At 39.2% G+C, this 22,173-nt stretch overlaps 1 protein-coding gene across 38 annotated transcripts in view; it reads right to left on the reverse strand.

Annotated features, from left to right (window-relative positions):
* Positions 1-2,947: 2,947 nt before the first annotated feature.
* SLMAP (sarcolemma associated protein) overlaps positions 2,948-22,173 on the reverse strand; it is a 120,845-nt gene continuing 101,619 nt past the window's right edge. For 18 of the 38 annotated variants that reach the window (XM_036878542.2, XM_036878534.2, XM_036878538.2 and 15 more), the window contains 7 exons: positions 20,997-21,119; positions 19,896-19,970; positions 17,335-17,655; positions 16,774-16,891; positions 13,722-13,893; positions 9,705-9,839; positions 2,948-6,305 (listed from right to left, as the gene is read on the reverse strand). In XM_036878542.2, coding sequence (XP_036734437.2) covers positions 6,213-6,305; positions 9,705-9,839; positions 13,722-13,893; positions 16,774-16,891; positions 17,335-17,655; positions 19,896-19,970; positions 20,997-21,119 — 1,037 coding nt within the window. In that variant the 3' untranslated portion in view covers positions 2,948-6,212. Of the gene's footprint in view, positions 6,306-7,666; positions 7,757-9,704; positions 9,840-13,721; positions 13,894-16,773; positions 16,892-17,334; positions 17,656-19,895; positions 19,971-20,996; positions 21,120-22,173 lie in introns of all 38 variants that reach the window. The other 20 variants (XM_036878543.2, XM_036878537.2, XM_036878529.2 and 17 more) reach the window with 3 other exon arrangements.

Raw genomic sequence — 22,173 nt, forward strand, 5'->3', positions numbered from 1 at the left:
AAATCTTGATAAAAACCTCTAAATTTAAGTTGTAGGTAGGACCTTGAGGAAGCCCAAGCCCAAGCTCGATAATCCACAGCCACAGAAATGCATTTCCTATGTGCTCTCTTTTGGAATTCCTGAGTCTCCTGAGTTTGGAAGCAATATCGATAATACAAGGGAAGGATGTAATTCTTACAGAAGTCTCTTCAGTTTGTTCATTTTGATTTCATAAACTCCAATCTGCCGATAATTCAAGTTTCTTAGTGGAAGTTGGGTGAGGAACCAGTCTGCAAACTGGCTCCCAGGAATCCCTGCTGCTCTCAGTATCTATGCCCTTGGGTGCCCACCCTCCCCAAACTGTACCTGAGCTGGGTTAGCTTGTATGACAACAGCATATGGCAGTGATGGCATGTCAGTTCATGAAGACTCAGAAGTCTTCAACCCTTTGTGCTCTTCTCTTTCGTGATTCGCTTGCTTCTAGGGGCAGCCAGCGGCCGGGCCTGAGCAGCCCTGGGGAGAGGCCCAGGGGAGGAACTGAAGCTGCAGACTAACAGCCACCTGCGGGAGCTTAGAAATGAAGCTCCAGCCCCAGGCAATAGCTAGAGAGCAACTTCATGAGACCCTGACCCAGAGCCCCCCCGCTAAGCTGCTCCTGGGTCCTCCTAAGGAAATCGTATGATAATGTTTGCTATTTTAAGCTGATAAATGTAGGGGTAATTTGTTTTGCAAGCAATGGATAACTACACAGTAGGTTTTGAGGGCCTTGCTATATGGTGAGACCAGAAAAATACATTTTAAGTTTTCAAAGACTGACCACTTGAGCAGGGAGAAGTTTCTATTTACTCCAGGTGTTATCCCAGTACTTACCATCTTCACTGATAAAAAAGGCTTCATGTGGACACAGCACATGTGTAATACACCACCTAGTTTTGGCTAAAATATTTATAACATTTTTTTTTCTTTTTGCCAAAGTTGCATGATTTGTCTCATGGATTTTTTAAAATATGATTTTATTAACTATGTGAGGTGCTAAATCAGAATACCCAACTTTAACCAAAATTAGTTTGTAGAAGAAAATATGATCAGCTCTATATATTGACTTTTAGAAAAATAAAAATTTGGTTAAAAATATCCAAAACACATCGACTCTTTGACAGTTAGTTCTGGAATACAGGAGGAAGGGTGATGGGGTGGAGGGTTCAATAAGCATAGGCTAATTATCTCAGAGCAAGTGTTCAATGCAAACCAGAGAGGCGTAACTATGCAAAGAGTTTATGAACAGTGAGGTCATATACAGCGGAAGCCTGGGCTTCAGAGGTGGAAACTGTCGAGGCTTTAATGCCTTTGGTGCTCTGCCTGCTTGAAGAGCCTGCACTGAGAAACAGTTCTCCTCCCAGCAGGAACGGATCCCCCTCTTTTAAGAGGGAAAGGGATACTGTCTGAGCAGGTGTGCCTGCTTCAAACTCTATGCGGAACAAGATGATAGGACAAATAAATACATTAAAATGCAAGTTAAAAAAATTACATCCCTCTAGGATGTAATTTCAGAGTAGAAGCATCTAATTCTCTGCTAAATGAAGTCTGGATACCTGGATGTACTCTGGCCAATTTAAGAAGTCAAATGAAAAGATGATGTGAACAGTGTCTGTGCACACCAGGAGCATAACCAGAAAAAGTTCCTTTACTCCCGTCCCCACCTCCCCACCCCCACGTCCCCTTTTAATTTATTCTCGATGTTCTTGTCTTTTTCATAGGCTTTATCTCAGTATCCCTCCATGACAGGCTTGATCATATCAGATCTGTACTGCAACAAGCTTAATCTTTAGGAAGAAATATATACAGCTGCTTATTCTTGAATGAGCAGCACTGTAAACACATACCATAAACTATGGTGAACACCTGCGACCATAAGCAAGCGGTGGAATTGGCTCCATCCATTCCTGCCCCAGCCCATCCATGGGAAATTGCTTTCAAAGAGCCAGTCTGGCCAAGACACTTCCCAGAAAAAAATCCTTCCCCAGTTATTACCTGTTACATACAAGGTACACTTCAAACCATTTAACAGGGCAAAATTCCAAGTCAGTACATAAAAATTCTTAAAATTGCTTTCTGATCACATGACTTATTCTAAGAAAAGTAATCTCAGATCTTAATGGTTTGCAAAGCCAGGTCCTTTGAAAGAAACCAGGTATGTTCCCCAGGCTCCCCAGAAGGGAAACTCACCTTTGGCCACACAGTCTTTGCTTGGGTGGTTGGGTGGTTGAAGGGAAGGTGAGAGGAAATGCACCTTCATCTATGGTTCCATGGGCTCCTAGGTCTTCCTCTAGTACGTGGCACTGAACTTGCCAGCTTTCTTGCCCGCATTTCCCCTCTACACCCAAAGCTCTATGACAACAGGGGCTGAGCATTGCCAGAAGCTGGCACAGTGCCCCGTATCAGACACAATAAGTATTTGCTAAATGAATGGATATAAAACCATCGAAGCCTGGAGACAAAATGTGGAATAGCAAAAAAGAAATAATCTTTTTAGTTCTCAAACTTAGAACCATTATTCTGACTCTGAGTAAAAAAAACTCTGGATTTTCTCCCTAATAGGCAAAAAGGTGAGAATGGATTGCTAAGACCTCTTGCAGCAAGTCTAATTCTACGTACATAAGTACAAAGCATGTTTAAAATTTAAGACTGATTTTTAAATGAACCCATCAGAATTCCTAAGTACAGATGAACATTTAAATAAGTAGGTACTGTGACTCACCCAATTTGGAATTCTGCATAATTCCTTGTTTCTGATTTAAGGCAAAACTAAATAGCTTTTTAAGAACATACAAAAGCAACATATTTTACTACTAAAAATAAATCAGAAATCATAAAAGGAGAAGAGAATTGACCACAATTCAAATTGATCACACAAACAGCACTACTGTAGCCTGGGTATAAATCTTTGAGTCTGCCTGCCATAGACATATTAAAACCAGGATTATGCTACACTCTTTCTTTTACTTAAAATGGTATGAATAGCTTCCCATATACTTTGCAAGCACAGTAATCTGGAGGGTGGCAATATTCATTTATTTAGCCAATAACTCACTGCTGGATATTTATGTTGCTTACCTATCACTATGCCAAAAATTAAAAAATTTAAAAAATGTTGCACTAAATGCCCTGGTAGTTAAACTTTTGTGCATGCAATTGGGGTCTCAGAAAAAATTTCCAGAAGGGAATTTTTTGGAACTGGGCTGCACATTTTTAACACTGTTGATTTGTAGGGAGTTTTTGCTCTTAGGTAGCATTATCTGCATCCTTCTGACAGTAGATATGGTCACTAAAGCAGCCAAGCCATTGTGGGTCAAGTCTGGTGATGAAGAGAGAGCTCAAGATAGGCAGTACTATTTTTGGTTGAAAGCCTCTGACTCTTCAGCAATGTCACTGGTTTTCACATGTGACTCACTGTGGCTCTGCAGGCAGTTTCAACAGGAATCCCAAACTGTTGTAGGCTATTGGCTCACTGTCAAACTAAGCATATGACTTCCCAAAGACACAACTATGAAGGGGACAAGCAGAGCCAGGTGATGATACTTCCTCAGGATTCATTACCCTGGAATTCTGTTCTCATTAATAGTAACACACATATTAGGGCTCAAAGTTGAGTCAATCAGTGCATTTTAAAAAGCTATACTGGTTCACCTAAAATGTAAATATTTGCAGTATTTTTTCCAGCATGACATTCTCATAAACAGTTACCACTCGAGTGTACATAATCTTTTTAATTTTCATATGACCACTAAAAATATAGATACTATTTTCTCCATTTCATAAATGAGGAAATTGAGACACTGAGAAGAAAAATGGCCCAAGGCAGCACAGCTGATAAAAGGCAGGGCCAGGCTGCCACCGCAGATCTGTTTAGCTTCAAACGCCACGTTCCCTTGCTGAGGCAGCCGTGGAGCACCTTTGAGTAATTCTTCAGTGTATCCTTACAGGGTTGTTCAGTTCTGAACCGCTATGATTACAATTTCCTAATGACTCCATCACTCCTCAGGAATAAGCCTACTCTTTATGTAACCTGCAAGTGAACTGAACAGAACTGCAGGTACTGCTGATGAATAGGCTCATTTATATTCTGAAGAAAAACTGGCAGTAGCTACAAAACCCCATTCAATTTGAATAAAGAAAATATTGATACTAGACTTTACATTGAAAGAAACTTGTCTGGCAGGTGAGTCACGTTTTAACAATAACCATAGTAAAAGGGGAAAAAATGAGAGCAGTTAAGTTAAATAAAAGGCTAATAAAACCTGGAGGAAACAGTGCAGTGTTTTCTTTTAAACCCTGAAGAACACCAAACATATGTTGCACAAAGAGTCATTTCAAGAAAAGACTAGTAACGATCTAGCAGTAGAGTCGAGCACTAAGAATTCAATGATATATTCAACTCAAATTTGCATAGGGAGAGTAGTTATTTTATTAAATCATGCACATCACGTGTGTTAGTGCAAATAGTTTAATCTGTACTCCAGAAATTCTATTGTACTTTATATCTTTACAAAATAGATTTAAAACAATTATTTACTTTAAAAAATGTAATTCTGAAGTTAAGCATTTCAGAACAATATTTGCAATAACCTATATACAAGAGGTACTGGGTACCACTGGCATATTAGCATTCTGTGGTGGAGTTGCTTCCTGCAACAGAAAATGACATGAACTATATGACAGTATTTTCTACAGGTCGTTTGTGACTAACTCCTCCATAAATCTAGTGATCCTCCCAGCAGCAAGTCCCAAATAGTTTAAAATATAACCTTTTAAGTATAAACAAGGATGGCCAAACATCACAAGGTAAATGATACCCTCTACTTCTATGTCAATATTTGGCTAGGCCTGCGATTGCCGCAGAACATTCAAGCCAGCTCACTGACATTCCCTCCCAGGCTTTGCTGCCTGAAAAATTTAACTATGTGATACTTCAGGATATTCCGTGACCTAAATAAACTTTATTGACATAACTGTGGTGCTGCATAAAACCGTAGCTAAACTTTCACTTCTGTGCTTTAAATTTATAACATCAAGCAGTGTTTAGGTGCTTCGCTGTGCACGGAACACTATTAACCTTGGGAATAGTGCTTCTCATTAACAGAATGCCCCAATTAACAACAATAAAGAAAAAAAATAACCATTTGCATACCCAACCGGGAAATCCGTTGGTAGGTAACAACAGCTCAATTCGAACATGGATTCGCTTTGAAATATCAAAACCAAATTAAGTCAATAGATGTTTATCTTAAGAGATATTAATTCTTTCTTCAATTAAACATGCTTGGAGGAAGAGATGATAGAAAAAAAAAATCATGCTTCCTAAAATGCTGCATAATGAGAAAGTAACTTGGCGTTTAAAGAAAATCTCTTTAAATACATGAGGTTTAATAAGTTACATTCCAATTAACTCAACAGTTTGGTTCACTGTACTGAAATTTTATAATTACTCTGTTTTTGCTCCCAGAAATACTTCAGGTTGCTCAAGAAAATACACACTCTCATGGAAAGTTTCTCAAAGCTGATGTCCTCCACATCGTCAGGTCACATTAAGGCTGAACAAGCGTGCACGCATTCCCCACACTGTCACTAGAACAGAATGTTTTCCAAGTGTACTTCTCCTTAAAAAAAAAAAATCCACGCAAGTAGTTGTCCCTAAGTCTTGTTCCCAATAGCTCAGTGGTTTTATAACAAGTAAAAATGGCGTAAATATGTAAAAAATATATATATATTTATGTGTATATATTTCAAACTGATAGGCACTGAGCACACAGGGCCTCTCTTCCCATGTACGTTTGGTCGTTTGGTTTGGGTAGTTACCGAATCAGAAAAATGAATTATCTGGTCATTAGAATTCAGAGTAAAATACCCATAAGTTTAATGTTATAAATAATTTGGTGTACCAAGAAGCCTACTTTAGGCCACCGTAATATTCGGAATCTCAACATCCTAATTTAAAAATTACATGAAAAATTGCAAGCAAATTATTGCTCACAGTAGAATTAAAGTCACAATTTTATATCCTCTTTATAGACAGATACATTTTATATAATTTAAAGCAATGACCCTACAGCTGTATTCTTGCACTTCTGCTGTTTTAAGAGGTAAAAAAGGAAGAAAATTGTTCTGTTTGTCCCCAGCATGAGTGTGATGCCAGCTTCTAGAGGGAGGACGGTGTACGGACTCAAGAAACGCTCTCATGGAGAAGCTTTGGCCAGACCTGGCACGTACAGCACGATGGCTGTCACCGCAACCAGGGCCGCCAACATGGGCATCCAGGGCCAGGGTTTCTGTGTGGAAAGAAACCAAGAGTCAATATCACATTCTCCCCTCTCTTTCCATACTTATTAACCCCTGGGTTCCAGAGAGTCCTGAATACTTAACAATATAAGAAAACTCTTATCTTTGCATCAGAAGAAATTTTAAAAAGAAAAGAAAAACGGTGAGGGAGCACAGGTGGAGGAGAGCTGTAACAGCGGGGACCTTTGCTAATGGAAGCCTGATACATCTCAGGAAAGCCTTGGGCGGTTTTCAATTGCGTTACAGTTGAAACCTAATAGTGACTTCGAGGAAACCCTCTGGGCTCAGCCTGCTTTATTTACTCTGGTATCCATATATTACAACCAACTGATGAGCACACATGCCTGGAGTATGTTTCTGCCTAAAATGTTTATTTCTTGATAAAAACCAGACTCACATGTTGAGGTGGTTTTACACAAGGAGCTGGTGGGTAAGGTGATGGAAAGAAAATGCTCTAAGCTTTGATCCTTTAAGTTGAAGCCACAGGAGACAAAATCAGAAAAAGTTCAAGATGGGGAAATGCTATGGGACCCTGGCGTCTGATACTTTGGGCAGAGACCATGAGTGGTGTCATACGTCATGTGATCATCTCTATTCTCTACTGACATGCATGTCTGCTGGAGGGCAAGCATGGAAGGGCTGGTCCCTGTTACCCTTCAGAGGGCTTTATAATATCAACTTGCACTGCTTGGTAGGTTTTATTATCACTAGTGTTCTGGCAGTCTGACTGAGAAAGCTGGTTTTTAAATGAATACTCTGATGTTGCAGATCAGGGCTCAGAAAGATGTGGGATAGGTTTATACTCAGAAGTCAATGCACAGTGGGTTTGAGATTGTGAGCCAATGGTCAATTATGATAATCTCATCTTTTCTCGAATTCATAGCCACAGTGTAAATACAGGCAAAGGGTTGGAACAAAGAAACTCTACACTATGGAAAAGAAGAGGGAAGGGAAGAGGGGGAAGGAAGCTGGCTGAAAACTTCAAAGAGGCAAACTCTTCATTTCTCATTCAAATCTGCTTAAATATATAATTGAGATGGGGGTACAAATACTGCAGCAATTCATAGTTTACTCCAGTTTGCTAGAGACAAAGACTGTGGAAGGCAGCATATTAACGACTGGTTAGGTTGGAATTAATTCATGGTTAGCATTACTACAAAAGAAACAAGACAAAATGTTACGTGATTAGTTGATTGTTCAGTTCATTCGTATGACACAATACACGGCATACTAAATGAAGGGTTTGCTTCAGGTAACAGAATACCTGTGTGGTTTTGCCATGCACTATGTTACAAATATGGCACGAACAGGTGACGGGGACAAACAGACAAGGACTCAACAGGGCTTGTACCTTTCTCTACCACAATGGACCGAAACACCAAAACAGGAAAGCCAGGAATAGGCCGATGAATACGGCTGGGACGGGTTGTAATATGGAAGGCTAAAGAAGGGAAGGGATATTAAAATCATTTTATGCTATTAAAAAAAACCAGATAAGATGATTTAGACCCCAGGGGGTGGGAGGGAGGGAAGACTAAGGTAACAGAATAGCAGCGATTCAAACATTTTAAAAGACATCTAACATTGAATACAATCCAGAATGGTGGGTGTGGTGCCTGAGTTGGCAAGCCACCCATTTAAAACAAACAGCTGGAAGCAATGGGCACTGTAGGTGTCCCTAACACCCTAGTGAAATGTAGCACATTCACAGACCGAGCAATGACAACATCTCACCAGCTGATGCTCTGCCTGACAGTATTCAGAAGCCAATACTTGACAATATAGTACCTCAGAAATGGCTGAAGTTTATTTCATCCTTCCATCAAAACCTTTTTTTTTTAAAATACTGAAACTCTTTTGCCTGGGATGGTATTGCTTCCAAGCTTAAAAATAAATGCCCTCTGATGCCTGCTTCCTAAACCAAGCAAGAGATCTGTATGGTAAACATTTGGGATATAAAAACATAGGCAGCTGAGTCTCAGGTCTTTGAGTTATGTTACTGGAATACAATTAATTTTTAAAATTGGAAGGGAATTACTACAATGAGTGTTATTACAGAGTAATATTTTAGTACCGTAAGGTCAATCTTGTAATAAAAGGAAATTCACCCTTAAGGTAAAGTAATAGTAAAACTACAGATAATAATAGCAAGGTTGCTTTTGAAAAGCTTCTAAATTGTACTGGGGGATCCATTCTGATTAGGCTAGATGCCTTCATAGACTGATTTAGTAGAAGGTGGGCTAAAATTCTATACTCAGAGGGATATGGATTAAAAGAAAAGAGAGAAGTAACCAAACCATTACGGATTTCAGAAAGAGTTCCGTAATCTTCAAAATGAATGCAATCCATTTTTGTGTAGCATAAAGCCTCCACACCCAATTCGTCAACTTCTAAAAGGCTTTCATCTAAGCCACAAGCCTTTATTTTGTAAAAAACGAAGACTTTCTTTAGCAAAGAACAGTTGGACACAACTCATGAACACTCTGTGTGCAGCTGTGCAACCGGCCGGCCATGCGCCGTCACTCTGTCGTGCTTGTGCTGCCAGTTAAGCGGAGTGCCTTCCTCCAGAGAAGCGTGTGGCTCACGCACACTGCAGGGTCCAAGCCATGGCAGGGCTTTGAAGTAAGTCAGAGCACAACCAACCACACTGAACATCATCAGTGTTGATCTGATGATCACCAAGACGTGCAATGATCACCAAGACGTGCCACACGACAGTGATTTAGTATAACATCTTTTTAAAGACCATACCCCTTTCTAGCAAGTGAAAAACAAATTAATAGTATTAAACTCTATGTATATCAAAACATTCCAATTTCATACACACACACACACACACACAGCCCTACAGAAACTCACCAAACAATTCCTAATATTTAGAGGAGGCCAAAGGACACTAAGCTTTCTAGGACTAAGCCTTAGTGAGAACACTATTAGTATAAAATGAAAACCATAATTAAGTCTCCATTTTTTGATACAGCCAAGGGCTAAGCAGTGAGCAGGGAACTAGTGTTTTTAGGTGGGTCCCTGGTGGGGTAGTGTTTCACTTTCCAGCAGGGGAAAAACAAGAACCAGAGGATGGCTTAGTGACCGAAGTTCAGGTTCATCTGGGAAAAGCTGACAGTTGTTAGGTAAATTGTTCTCTTGCAAAACAACGCTCTTCTTCCAGGCAGTCCTCTGACTCTTCCAGGGTTACAAGTTAAAGGGGAAAATTCTTACTACAAAAATTTGACTTCACAATGATTTCATCCTAGAAATTCATAATGGAAGGCCCACTTCACATGTATTACAGGCCTTAGTTTCTTAAAGCAGTGATAAAGACCTCTGAAAATAATCAGGGCTTTCCCCTGCCTCTCAGTCAAAGCTAAGCCAAGTTTGCAAAGACTTACATTATTTCCTTTCTCTCGGAGCAGCTTCAGGTTGTCTTTACATTGTTTGAGCTCATCTGTGATTGATTGTTTTTCCTGCTCAGTCATTTCAAACTTCAACTTCAGTTCTGAGAGTACAGTCTGTGTCTTTTCATACTAAAGGCAAAGAAAAAAGAGTGTGCAGACTCAACTTAAAATGGGCATGAAGTTATGGTTCTAGTCAGGCTTACATACCAGACCCTACTTAGTCCCCTGCAACACCAAAGTCAAGCCTGTTCATTTTAAGGGGGAAAGAATAATTTGCACTAATAATATGAGGTCTTTAATGTTAACAGAATTATTTTATGTAAGAATTTTCTGGAGTTAAGAAGAAAAGTACTAAGTCACCCTTGTTCCATCTGTTCCTAATGTAAGGGGTCACTTTTTCCACTAAGTGAGTTAGAGGAGAAAAGTAAAATTTCAAACTGAGCAAAAGAAAAGCAAGTTGAAGAAAACCTCCAAACACTAAGTACACTGGGATGTGAGGAAGTCTGACTTTATATCCTGGTAAGCTTTGTCAGCCAAACTGTTTTAGTCTCCAAGTAAAAGCAACTGCCAGCAGGTCTCCTTTACCCAGTATCACTGGGCATTCAGTGTTCTGCATAAGGGACTTTCTAGGCAAACGGAGCAAAGAAATGTATCTAAGGTACTAACCACGATGACTGGGACACTACTGTATCCCTACTTAAGACTTACAAGCATAAGTTGAAAATAATTCTGAAAAACTTGTTTCTGAAGACATTTTTCTACAGTGAAATATGCCACTTCCTGCTCTGGACACACTTCACTGTGTATGATTTGACTTTGATGAAGTGTTTCCCTTGGACACAGGTGATGTCAATGAGACATGTAGTATGGTTTCCCCTACTTTAAATGCCCCTGGAAGCAGGTCCAGACTGGTTCCATGTCTAGATACTGCATCCCATATGCAGGCTGGGCTCCCAGGCAAACAGCAAAGGCTGTCCTGCTGGCCCTGCGCCTCATCTCGGCCGCCATGGCCTCTCTCTGCCATCTCTGAAGGTTTTGGATGGAAGAGAGAAAGACAAGGGCTGAACAGAATATAAATATCTACCATGGGGTCTTGGCATACCAGAAAGGTTTCTCCTCTTTCCTAAATACAGCCCATGAGGCCAGGAAGTCTCCAGTTCCTTTCTGCCTATATCCTAGAAATTCCTCAAATAAAGGACTCTTGTATTTGGTGCTTCTGAATAATGCAAATGCCTTGGAGTGATTAATTAGGAGATTATTATACACACTCCAAAGATAAATATCAAGAAGAACACAAATGTCTAAGAACATTAGTCAGACGAGGTGAGGGCAGAGAAGTTAGGGTCTGCACAGAGGTCACCAGAAAGTTGGAAGATACGGGTACAGAGAGGGAGGTAAAATATGAAAGGCACTCCCTGTCACCTAACATTCCCGGAAAAGTCCGGGTGGTTTGCCAGAGAAGAGCTAAAGAGTAAGGGTCACGGGCTTCAATGCAGCCCTTTCTGTGGGGTCTGTGGACTTCCTTCCATAAGGCGGAAGGTTACGACAGCAGGCTGCCACAGCAGATTCAGGGAACCTAGCCTGGACTCTGCCGTGGTCTCTTAGAGCACAAGCAATTCTCAACAATCTGACTCTTCACAGTGATGAGCAGAGAGTATGTGAAAAGTGCTTTGCTGACCTAAATTTTCCCTTACTGCCCTTTTCCACCATTCTCACATCAAACCCGCCCTTTACACCAAAGCACTTCATCACCTCTCTGTTCCAGGAGGCGGGAAGCAGAATGGCAGGACGACAGCCCACTCAGGCAGACCCGGCTGTTTGCTTTCAGCACGGGAGCCAGGTGGGGGCCTCTGGCCCCAGGGCAAGACGGGGACGGCAAACTACTTTCCCGCTCAGCCTCTGCACAGTGGACTTTTGTGCCCTGTGTTTTGTGAATTCTCAAATTACAGATATTCCTACTAAGTTAAAATATACAGATGCTTTAAGTCAAACACAAAGATGATCTATCATTATTTTTCTCTTCATGTGGAGGATTAAAATTTACTTTCTCATGTACTTTCTCTCTGTTAAAGCTTCAAACAGAGCTGCCATATATATGAAATTTAACTGCTGGAACAAAGGTCACCTTCTGCAGCATTAGTTTCACACCTTGCTTGAATATCACTTTTGCTCCATCTTGCTTTCTAACTTGGAGGTGAGAAATGAGCTCAGCTCTGAGTAAGAGGAAAATAGCATGCAATGTTACCAACACCTCTGGTGCTTCTCCATAAATATAATCATATCTGAGTCTGCTTAGCTTGTAACATGTTAGCCTGTTACAGTGCTGAAGATACATGACACTGTGCACATTTAGCATGACTCTATGAGAGGAAGGAGAACAAAGGGGAAGTGCTGGAAGGGGAGGTACGTGCATTAATAAAAGGCAGCAATTCATTTGCAGTGGATTTACACACACAGAAGAACCTCATTAAGGAACATTTTAGTTACAGACCAGTATCCAGTAGTTGACATCAGGACAAACAGAAAGAGAAGCAATTTTACATTACAAAGGAGTGTGATGACTGCACATCATTTCACAATGGAAAACACAGAACAAAATAGAAAAGAAAGATATTGACAAGATCAGACATATTTTTAAATGTGCTTAGCATTTAATGCAATCCAAGGCTATCAACAATTTAGATGCTGTGACAACATGCCACTGCCATTTGTGGAAACAGTTAAAGCATTTTGCGCTGATTGCTCAGTGACCAAGAACAGGCGAACAAACAATGCAACAAAACAGCTAATGCATCCATAGTAACGTACAACAGGATCATCTTCCAACCACAGCATTCTTCCCAGATTTTGAAAGAATTACGGCATATGGATTGGAAGGACACAAAGTGCTTACAATATTAAATACTAGGATATATTTACTTTGGCACAGAATTTGTGTTCCAACTAAATAAATGAGATTTCTCCCAAAACACATATCCTTAGCAAGAAGATAAAAACAAACATAGTACAAAATCAATATGACCACATGTAAATAAAAAAGTTACAGCTCTTTTTTCTGTAGGAACAAACATGAAGACAGAAGAACAATAATCATTTCCAAGTTCAGGATACTACAAGGAAAGGAAAGTGCAATGAAAACTGCAGTGATGAAACAGATCTTCTAAAAACAATTTTGGGAAAATTCATTATTAAAGACAAAGAGTTGTCTTCAACTTCTTTCTATTTATAACGAACCCTTCACTTAAGAGTGTACCGCCGGGGCGGGCTCTGATCCGCAGGCGGAGATGCCTCAGCTCCTCTCCCTGAGCCGCCCGGGGCAGCGCGGGAGCAGCGGGCGGAGGACGGACAGCAGCCTCCCGGCCCCACTGCCACCTTCAGGGCTCTGCGCAGGAAGAGGCTGGGTGGTGGCTCTGCTCCAGAGTCAGCCCGCACCACTTCTAACATGATTTTTTAAAAGCAACCCAGGTCAAGGTTTTAAGCAAAATGACATGAAAAGTGGACATGCGTGTTTGCGAAGAAGGGGAAGGAAGGGGTTGGGGGTGGGGGATGGGGAGTAAAAGGTCACAGAAGACAATGCTTGGCTGGCTGGCTCTGAGGTCAATTTTCCATAATTGTTCATGCAAGTCTCACCTGAGGAGTTTGGACAGGATTATGGCATGGCCCTGGTTTGCTTTCTAAAAGTATTCTAAGTTAAATATGATACTGTCTTTGAAAGATAAACAGTAAATTGAGTGATGTGGTACAAAGGGCTTCTCATATAGGTCAACTAACGGGCAGAGAAAAGCTTGTAATTTTGTATATTTATATTGAGACCAGACCCTACTGATGAATTCTCTCTATATGGACCATGATACACAGCTAGAAATCAACAAGCAGAGATGCTGTAAGTATCAACTTTGTGACAGGTAATGTGACTCCTGATTCCCTTTATTTCTAACTAGCATGAATATCGGATTTACTTTTGGCTTTAAGTCCAACCATAATTGGGCTCATAATGTCTTTTCGCTTTACCTCTTTCTGTACATCCTTTGCTTGAGTTTCAGCCTTACTGAGAAGAGTTTTTAAATCAGCTGAATCCCGCAGATGCTGTTCTTTTAAGGATCCCACCTGATTCTCAAGCTCTTTTCTAGTCATCTGAAGGATGCTGAGATCGCTGGTAAGCTCCAAACTCTGCTTCTGAGAACTGCAATGTAAGTATTGACAGATTTATTCATGTAGACACTAGACACAGCAGCAAGTCCAATTTCTTCTGCATTTCCCTAGCAGGGGTGGAGTGGATTTCAGAGGAGAAAAGAAAAGTGTAAAGAAAGCAGTAAGATATTTTCAATAGGTAAAAAAGCATTAAGCTGTGTCCTAGTTTCAGATAATTAAACAAACATAAAGGTTGACACTTTAAAGTAGAAGTAGGAGGTGACTAATTGTGTATTTTGTTATATTACATTATAGTAACTGTATCATAAAAAGATTCAGGATAGGTCTTCTACAGGAAAAGAATGGCACATATTTCAACCACTTTCTTGTATGTTTACATACTTGACAAATAGGATGGGGGACCAAAAGCTAAAGCTTAGGAGCCGCTGCCAAGCCAAAGATAAACCTACTCAAACGAGGAGATCCACCACGCTGGAGGCAAAGCACAGGACGGGGACCAGGCAGCTAGAGAGCAGACCTCAGGTCCGCCACGCCTGAGATGTCGGATGTTGAGCAAGTCTCTTAACTGGTGCAATGTCATTCTCTGGGTAAGCATTTCCTGAGCTCTTAGATCTGTGCCAGGTGCCATGTTACACAGACACAAACAACACAAGGAGAGTCTCAGTGCCCTCCACTGTCACACTAGAAGACTAAACTCAAAAATTTCTGATGCTGTTCTCCAGCTTAAATTCTATGATTACCTTTTAAACGTGATATAAAAAAAATCTGATTTACATGTTAGGAAAACAGCTTGATATGCACGAACAGAAATTCTACATTACAGACAATAGAAGAGAAGATCTGTATGGTGTACGTGTGTTAAAGAACTTGGCCCCCATCTACAATAGAAATAGCTTCCGGAGGATAAGGTTTTCAAGATGAAAATTTTATGCCTCTTAGGATGGATGACAGGACTGAGATTCAATATTGTAACTGAGGTACTATAGAGTATAAATCCCATTCTGATTACATTCGAGGCAGATTCTTAGAGGGTGAGTGTGATATTGTTAGGCCAATACAGCTGGAAACTAAACAGTGTTTAGGACCCTAAAAAGGAAGACTAGCTTCTAGACACTACTTAAATGCTGGGGAGGCTTGCCAAGTAAATTTAGAGCATTACTACACCAGAGAGGTTTAAGAAACAGAATTAATTTGTCTTAACTACTTTGTGAGCTTAGACAGACAACCTGGTCCATGATTTAATATATTCCACCCTTCTGGGGCCTAATATTTTAAACTGTATGCTTCTAATTCATAAGGAGTTTGTAGGCTTGCTTTTCAACATTTAACAAATTTGAGGCAATTAAAAAAATAGCATTTAACAATCTGTCAGATACCAATTAATCACATCTCAAAAAATGAGGGCTCAAGTTTGAATCTTTAAAATATGAATAATTCCAAAACAAGAATAATTTAAGATAAGCAACACTGGTAATAAACAGAAGAAATTCTTGCTCGATAGAACACCAAACTAAATGGATTCATTAAGATCCAAATGCATTCCAAATATGAAGACCTTGACGGTCTGCAGCATCTTACACACACTTACACCAATTTGTCCAAATGTGCCGTCACATAGATGATCAGTAGGTACACATACATATGTATATATTTAACTGGTTTCAGAGAATTCTTGATATTATAGTAGAGCTTGGGCCTTTATTTTGTCCTATTCTTACTCGGGAATTGCTTTAACCAACTTCTACATGTTATAAACAAACATTCATCTTATTCTTTATTACTAATTATCTCTAAACACTCAAAAAGTAATATACATAAATGTATGAAAAGACTATAGAAAGGTATGACCTGGAGGAGAAAAAAGCGCTTTATAGATACTGATGTTGAGAACAAATAGTATTGCAAGAAAGAGTTTTAGAAAATAAATCAGCACATCTTGTTTCTACAATTAGTTCTTGATTTTTTTAAATGTGTAACCAATAATAATTGTTTTTGTTTTTATAAGCAGATAACGAGGCCTATTCTTTTCTGATATATCTAGTATTTTCTTTATCATTTTTCCCTAAGCTTTTTTTCTATGGGAACTGACCTTGGTCACTGAATTTTGTTAACCATAATGCTCTTCAGGAGCATAAATTCAAGACTAACAAATGAGTAATGACTCCCACTTTTGGTGTCCTGGGGGAAGGAGAAGAACTAATTATGAGTGGCTTCAATAATAACCATGTACTACTTTCATATTCTGAAGTAGAACATTAACATTGGTTAAATAAAAATACAGAATGCATCAAATTTTAAGGAAGAAATCAATTTTAAACTATGCAACAATTGGTGGAAGAAAAGGACTCCACCAAATCTGCTGGAATAAATCTATTGCCTTCCTTGGTTTGCCTGTAAGGTACTAGGTATTAGAAAGATATGACTGGTTTTGGAGAATTCTTGATCCTATAAACTATTTCTATTTATGTAGCCCTGTTTGAAATGCAGAAGCTGAATTTATCTTTCAGTAGTATGAACTCTTTATGATAGCCATTTCCTGATCACCTGTATGAACAGAAGGGATCACGGGCATGAAAGAAAAACAAACTTGTATTTGAACTTTATCATCACTAAGTTTATAGAGCAAGTTCAATCCTGAATTATAGACACTAGCTGTTTGTTTAAGGCTTTTTTGTGGGGAGGGGGCATTTAATAAATGTGTGTTCCATGTGCACCAAGGAAAGGACACACAGGCTGGTAATGGTGGCAGGAAGTACTTACTTAGTTAGCATGTTAACCTGGCAAATAACCAAAAAGAGTCTGGTTGCACATTTTGCTCCAACAAGTCTTTAAGTATCAAAATTTAATTAAATTTAGATGAAAATTCAAAATAAGGAAATATTTTGAAGCTAAAAAAGAAATTCTTGCATACTTGTGCAATTCTTTCTCTTGCCGCTGCAGTTCTGATGATAGCAAAACGTTTTCCCTTCTTAGAGAATGGCATTCGGTTTCCAACACATTCCATTCCTTTCTCAACTTCTCTAGTTCACCTAAAATAGTTCCAAAACATATCTGTTAATATAGGAACATAATTTCCATACTCACTCAGAGGATCAAGGACAGTATTTCAGAGAAGAGCGTTACCTTTACCCTCTTAGAAACATGTAGATTTGACGTAGCTTTTTTTTTCCATTCCTGTTACTTTGTCTCTATACCTCAGAGAAGTCCCACCACAGTTTTTAGCAATATATTTTCCCACTTCATTTTTATAAGACAAATAATTTTAATAGTATTTAAGTAAAATATAAAATTGCAAAAACTTTGTTGTAGAACTTGCAGACTTGAAGAATGTTTATAGCCCTGACATAAAAACACTGCTTTATGGAACCAATTGCTATCAAAGAGACAATAGCTCGAGTGGTTATTTTGTACAAGTTACAGTGGTACCAGAGGCCCGATAAGGGCTTTATGTAAATAAAATACATTTGCTCACCTTGGAGTCTTGTGGCTTCCTCTCTCTGCTGGTCCTCACACTGCTGACATCTAAGCTGGAAACTGTTCTGCAGACTCATGATTTCTTTCTCATACTCGGACGCTGCTTTCCGCCACCGCTCAAGCTCTGCTCGCACCTTCTTAAGCTCTTCTTGTAAAGAAGCAATGTCAGTGTCCCGCTCAGAGGCAGCCTTTTCTGCTGCTTGATGAAGGAGTAAAATCTCATCTCGGGCACTAAGCAGTTCATCTCGCGTGCTTGTGATTTCACTGTCCTTCTCCTCGCGGAGATTCTCGATATTGATGTGTAATCTCTGCAGTTGGGCTACAAAAGGATAGTTAGCCATCATTTTCTTGGTCCGCAGCAATGAGGGATTAAAAAAAAACCCAGCCCATATGGGATTGTAGGCACAGTGCAGGCTGTCAGACCAGTTTGTTGCTTTTGATTAAACTGTACAAGCAATCTATATTTAATGCAGAAAATGTCAAAATGCAGAAACACAAAGAGAAAAAAACAGAAGTGATCTTTATTTCTCCCACTCAGAGAAAACTGCTTCTAACATTCGGTACTTATTCTAGATTTTTCTACACATTTATACACATATGAAAACAAAAACAGGGAGGGATCATAATGTATATGTAGTGTTCTCTATTCTGCTGGTATGAACATCTTTGAATAATTAAAAACAATTACCCTGTAACTTTTTTGACTAATCCTTTATCTTAGACATTTTAGGCTGTTCAGTTTTTAATTACTATAAACAATACTGCTTATAATGCAATCCTGATTTTTTTGGTAGGGTTCATTCCTAGACATAGAGCTGCTTGTTCAGATGGTAAGCATTAGTACAACCTTTGATGTTCCTTAAAGAACCCTTCTCTGATGACTAAAATTAGCTGTCATTCTCTAGCCCTTTACTCTGTCTTTACTGGACATCATAGTATGTATTTATGCTTATTGTTGATCTTTCCCACTAGACTGTGCATCTTACATGGGCTTTACTCCTAATACTAGCAGAGTAAGCAATCAGGAAGTACTGAAGTAATGAATCTGATAAAATTAATGAATACTGCCTAATCTAAGAGGTATACTTTTTAAAAGATCTGGTCTTATGCCCTCATGATCCAAACTGAAAACAATCTGTATAAAATCATATGTGGTTCACAACTAGAAAATTAGTCTGGGTTACTATAACAGAAGAAAATTATAGGTAGAAAAAGTTCCTTAGGCAGAAAAGAAGAATAATTAAGATAATTAAGAGGATTTAATTAAGAGGATCAAGGCAGAGGTTGCCCCATAAATGAACATTAAGAAAATATTGGGCCTTTTAAGTTTATAGGAAACACTTAGAGAATAACAGGTTCAAAATCTGAAAAGACACAATAGCAGAGATAACATGACGACAGATTGTGGATAAATTCCTAAAATACACATGCTGGCACAAGGGGCACTTAAAGATGCCTGGGTAAGACAGCTTTAAGACATAAGGCAGCATGTCATAGACCCTGTAGGGAACACTGTCCGTGCACAGTGCAGGACAGAAATATAGGTTCAAACCAGATTTATATAAACTGATGGATAATGGCATTAAATAAAAGTTTAAAGAACTTTAATAAGAGTTTAAAGAGCTTTCAATTTAAAAAGACATAGAACCTATCTCAGAAATTCTAAGTTTACCATAATAAATAAAACTTAAATAACTCAAATATCCTACTCAAAAATAAGAAAAGAAAATCCAAAAGAGTAGCATTTCTCTGGGATATTTTGGGGCAAATATCACAGGCTTAAGCAAGGACTCCCTGTTTCTTCTGAACTGATATTCCTTATCTATTTAATTTCTTCTCACCCTACCCCTCAAAATCTTGAAATAACATTGGTTCTCTCTTTGCCAATGAAGGCAAATGAGTTGTGCTTTAGGAATTTTACAAGGTCAGGGACAGAAGGACCTCTCTTAGGCATCTCATAATTATAGCTTCGCAGTACTAGGAGCTCTGGTTTGATGTAAACCCCTGGCAAGCAGGGGCCTTCCTGGTCCTTTCTGTAATGATGCTGGGACAGCCCCCACAAAGAGACAGCTAAAAGGTGGTGTGAGGACCAGCCTCTGCCAATGAAAGCAGAGCAGGGACTGTAGCCTAACAGAATTATTCTGTTCCATGTGCTGTACATATAATTTTCATTGCAATGTATGTCACAAACATTAGAAATAATGCCACCAACAAGCTAAAAGTGCTAATGCACAGAGCAGCTCAAACTGGGTTCCTGTCTGAAGGCCCCCTCTGCAGTAACTCACTACACAGCAGAGAAGGGGACAGCCTTACCAAAAATTCCTACCTTCACCCCTGCTCTTCCCAATCCAAGTGTCTACTAGTGGAGTACTGGGATATCTTCCCTTGTATTTAAAAAAAAAAACCCCACCAGGAACCCAGTTCTAGTCTCAGATTCTAGGGCAAAACTAAAGCCACAGGAATCAGAACCCTCTGCACAGTTACTTTCCATTCCTTTTGATCACTACAAATAAACAAATCAATGAACAACAGTCCCAGATGGCCTTGGGTACTCCATACCTTGAAGAACCTGTATTTGTTTGGTGGATTCCTCAACTTGATTTCGATAGGCTTTTCTTTCTTCTTCCAAAAGAGCTAAAACCAAAGCACAGTATATCTAATTTTGTGAGTGAATGAAAGCATTCAAAATTGAGCAGCTGGAAATTTCTAAGAAATTCTCTCCTAAAGTTTCCTGGAGGAGACCAACGTTAGGGAGTAAGTATTATCAGTATTAGCAGTTAGACAGCTCAAAGATTTTAGGAGCATTAAACAGTAGTAAGTAATAAACCTATTTGATCAGTCATGGAATTTTCTAAATCTTGTATCACTGAGATAATGTGTGCTCTTCTCTACATGAGAAGTGATCTTGATAGTTGTTAATTAGCATTTTGGGGTTAAATTAAAAAAAAGAAGACTTAAAATCTTCATGTTTACTGCCCATGTAAGAGTAAGTACTAACGACAGGAAGTTCCCAGTTCCCATGGGTGAGAATCTTCCTCCTGGTGAGGCAGGCTGCCCTAGAGACATGAGGACACCATGGGCCACGCACTTCCTCCTCATTCTCAAGCTTCCTAAGGGACTGAGTGACTGCAACTAGGCAGTTCCTGTGAATGATATGGAAACGGGGATGCTAGGGAACAGCACAGACCTCACTGGCCTATGACTCTACAGACAAGTGACATACCAGAAAAGGAGGTGGTTGGGATGTTGGAAGATTCTATACCTTTATACTCTGAAATCATGGGGACTGTAAATTTCCTTATTTAATGCCGAGTAGCTAATATTAGATGTAACTAAAACTTAGAAATTTATACACGTTATGGTTTTTCCTTTTGTTGTACTTATTACTATGTAATTCACTATTAAGATCTTTTGTTGGGGCAGGTCTTTCTGGACCTTCAGTCAACAATGTGAAGGAACTAAAGCAACTGTAACTCTCCCTACTTTATTGATCTGAAACATAAGTTCAGGGAGGTTAAGTGACTGTCCCAAGAACACACAGCTAATAAAGTTGTGGATATAGAACAAGATACCATGCCTCTGGACTCCAAGTCTGGGGCCATTCAGTTGTATCAAGTTGCCTCCACATCCCCTAAAGAATCGAAGTAATCTTGAGCTCACCTTGAAGTTCAAAGCATTTTTGTTTACTTGCTCTAGCTAGCTCCTGGGCTTCAATCAATTCCTTGCGAAGATGCTGAATTTCTTGTTTTGCCTCAATTTCTGACTGTGCACCCTGCAAGTCATCTGACAAAAATATGTTTATTTTAAAAGCAAGAGTTAGTATCATGCTACAATCTCTACAAAGATTAGCAATCCCTTTCAGGTTTAGACGTGCATAGTTAAACAACATAGCACAACTGAGTTTAAAAAAATTTAGAAGCAAATTTTAGTCATTTTACCCTGGAGAAAGAACATAAGTACAGTTAAGTATGTATTAGTAATTTATGGCAATGGTACTACAGAATATATGTTGACATACACTAAATTATGTATTTCAGTCATGTAGAACTTAGATAAGGCTTGAAATTCAGTAAGATGGGCACAATGCTATTCTTCATCAATTTTGAAATTTCTTGGTAAGTCAGAAAAATTTCACTTGGAATTTAACTGGAAATAGGAAAATGGAAACAGACTTTTCTTCAAGAAAAAGCATTTTAGCATGACTCCCCAGCTGTGGAATACTATTCAAAGAAAGCAGGCTGAACACCCCATGGCGCTCTCCTTGTCATCGCTGCTGCACCAACCCCCCACACACAACTATTTGCTGAATTATTAACTCATGTAACCTAAGTGGTTTTATCGAGATAAATTAGATCCAGCATTACATCTCAAAGGTGCCCCTAACTTCTCTCCCCTTCAGTTGCTCTGCTCATCTTTCATTTATTAAAACATTCTGCTACCAAACACTGCCTGGAATAATTACATCATCAGGTGGACACATCTTCTAGTGCATTCTGTTTGGTTTACAAGTACCTCAGGCATTAACAACTTTATCAAAAAAGAGCTAAGAAGAAATTCTCAAGGTATGATCACAGCAGGTCTTAGATGTTACACACATTTTCATACTCACAGACTGTATCCTACTTTTCCCTCACAAAAATTTTGACTCTGGGTTCACCTGTTAAAGTCAACCTATCGATTCTTCCTTCTAACTGTCTCTTGGTAAGGGTGGAGGCATTCAGAAAGAGGAAGACACTGACCACAAATCTTTACAGATAAAATTTAACATAACAAACACAAAGACTAAACTCAAACTAATCAAATAGGGCAGATCATCTTTTCAGAAAACAAAGTGCCA

The sequence above is a fragment of the Manis pentadactyla genome, chromosome 1, assembly GCF_030020395.1.
Source record: "Manis pentadactyla isolate mManPen7 chromosome 1, mManPen7.hap1, whole genome shotgun sequence".
Classification (NCBI taxonomy): domain Eukaryota; kingdom Metazoa; phylum Chordata; class Mammalia; order Pholidota; family Manidae; genus Manis; species Manis pentadactyla.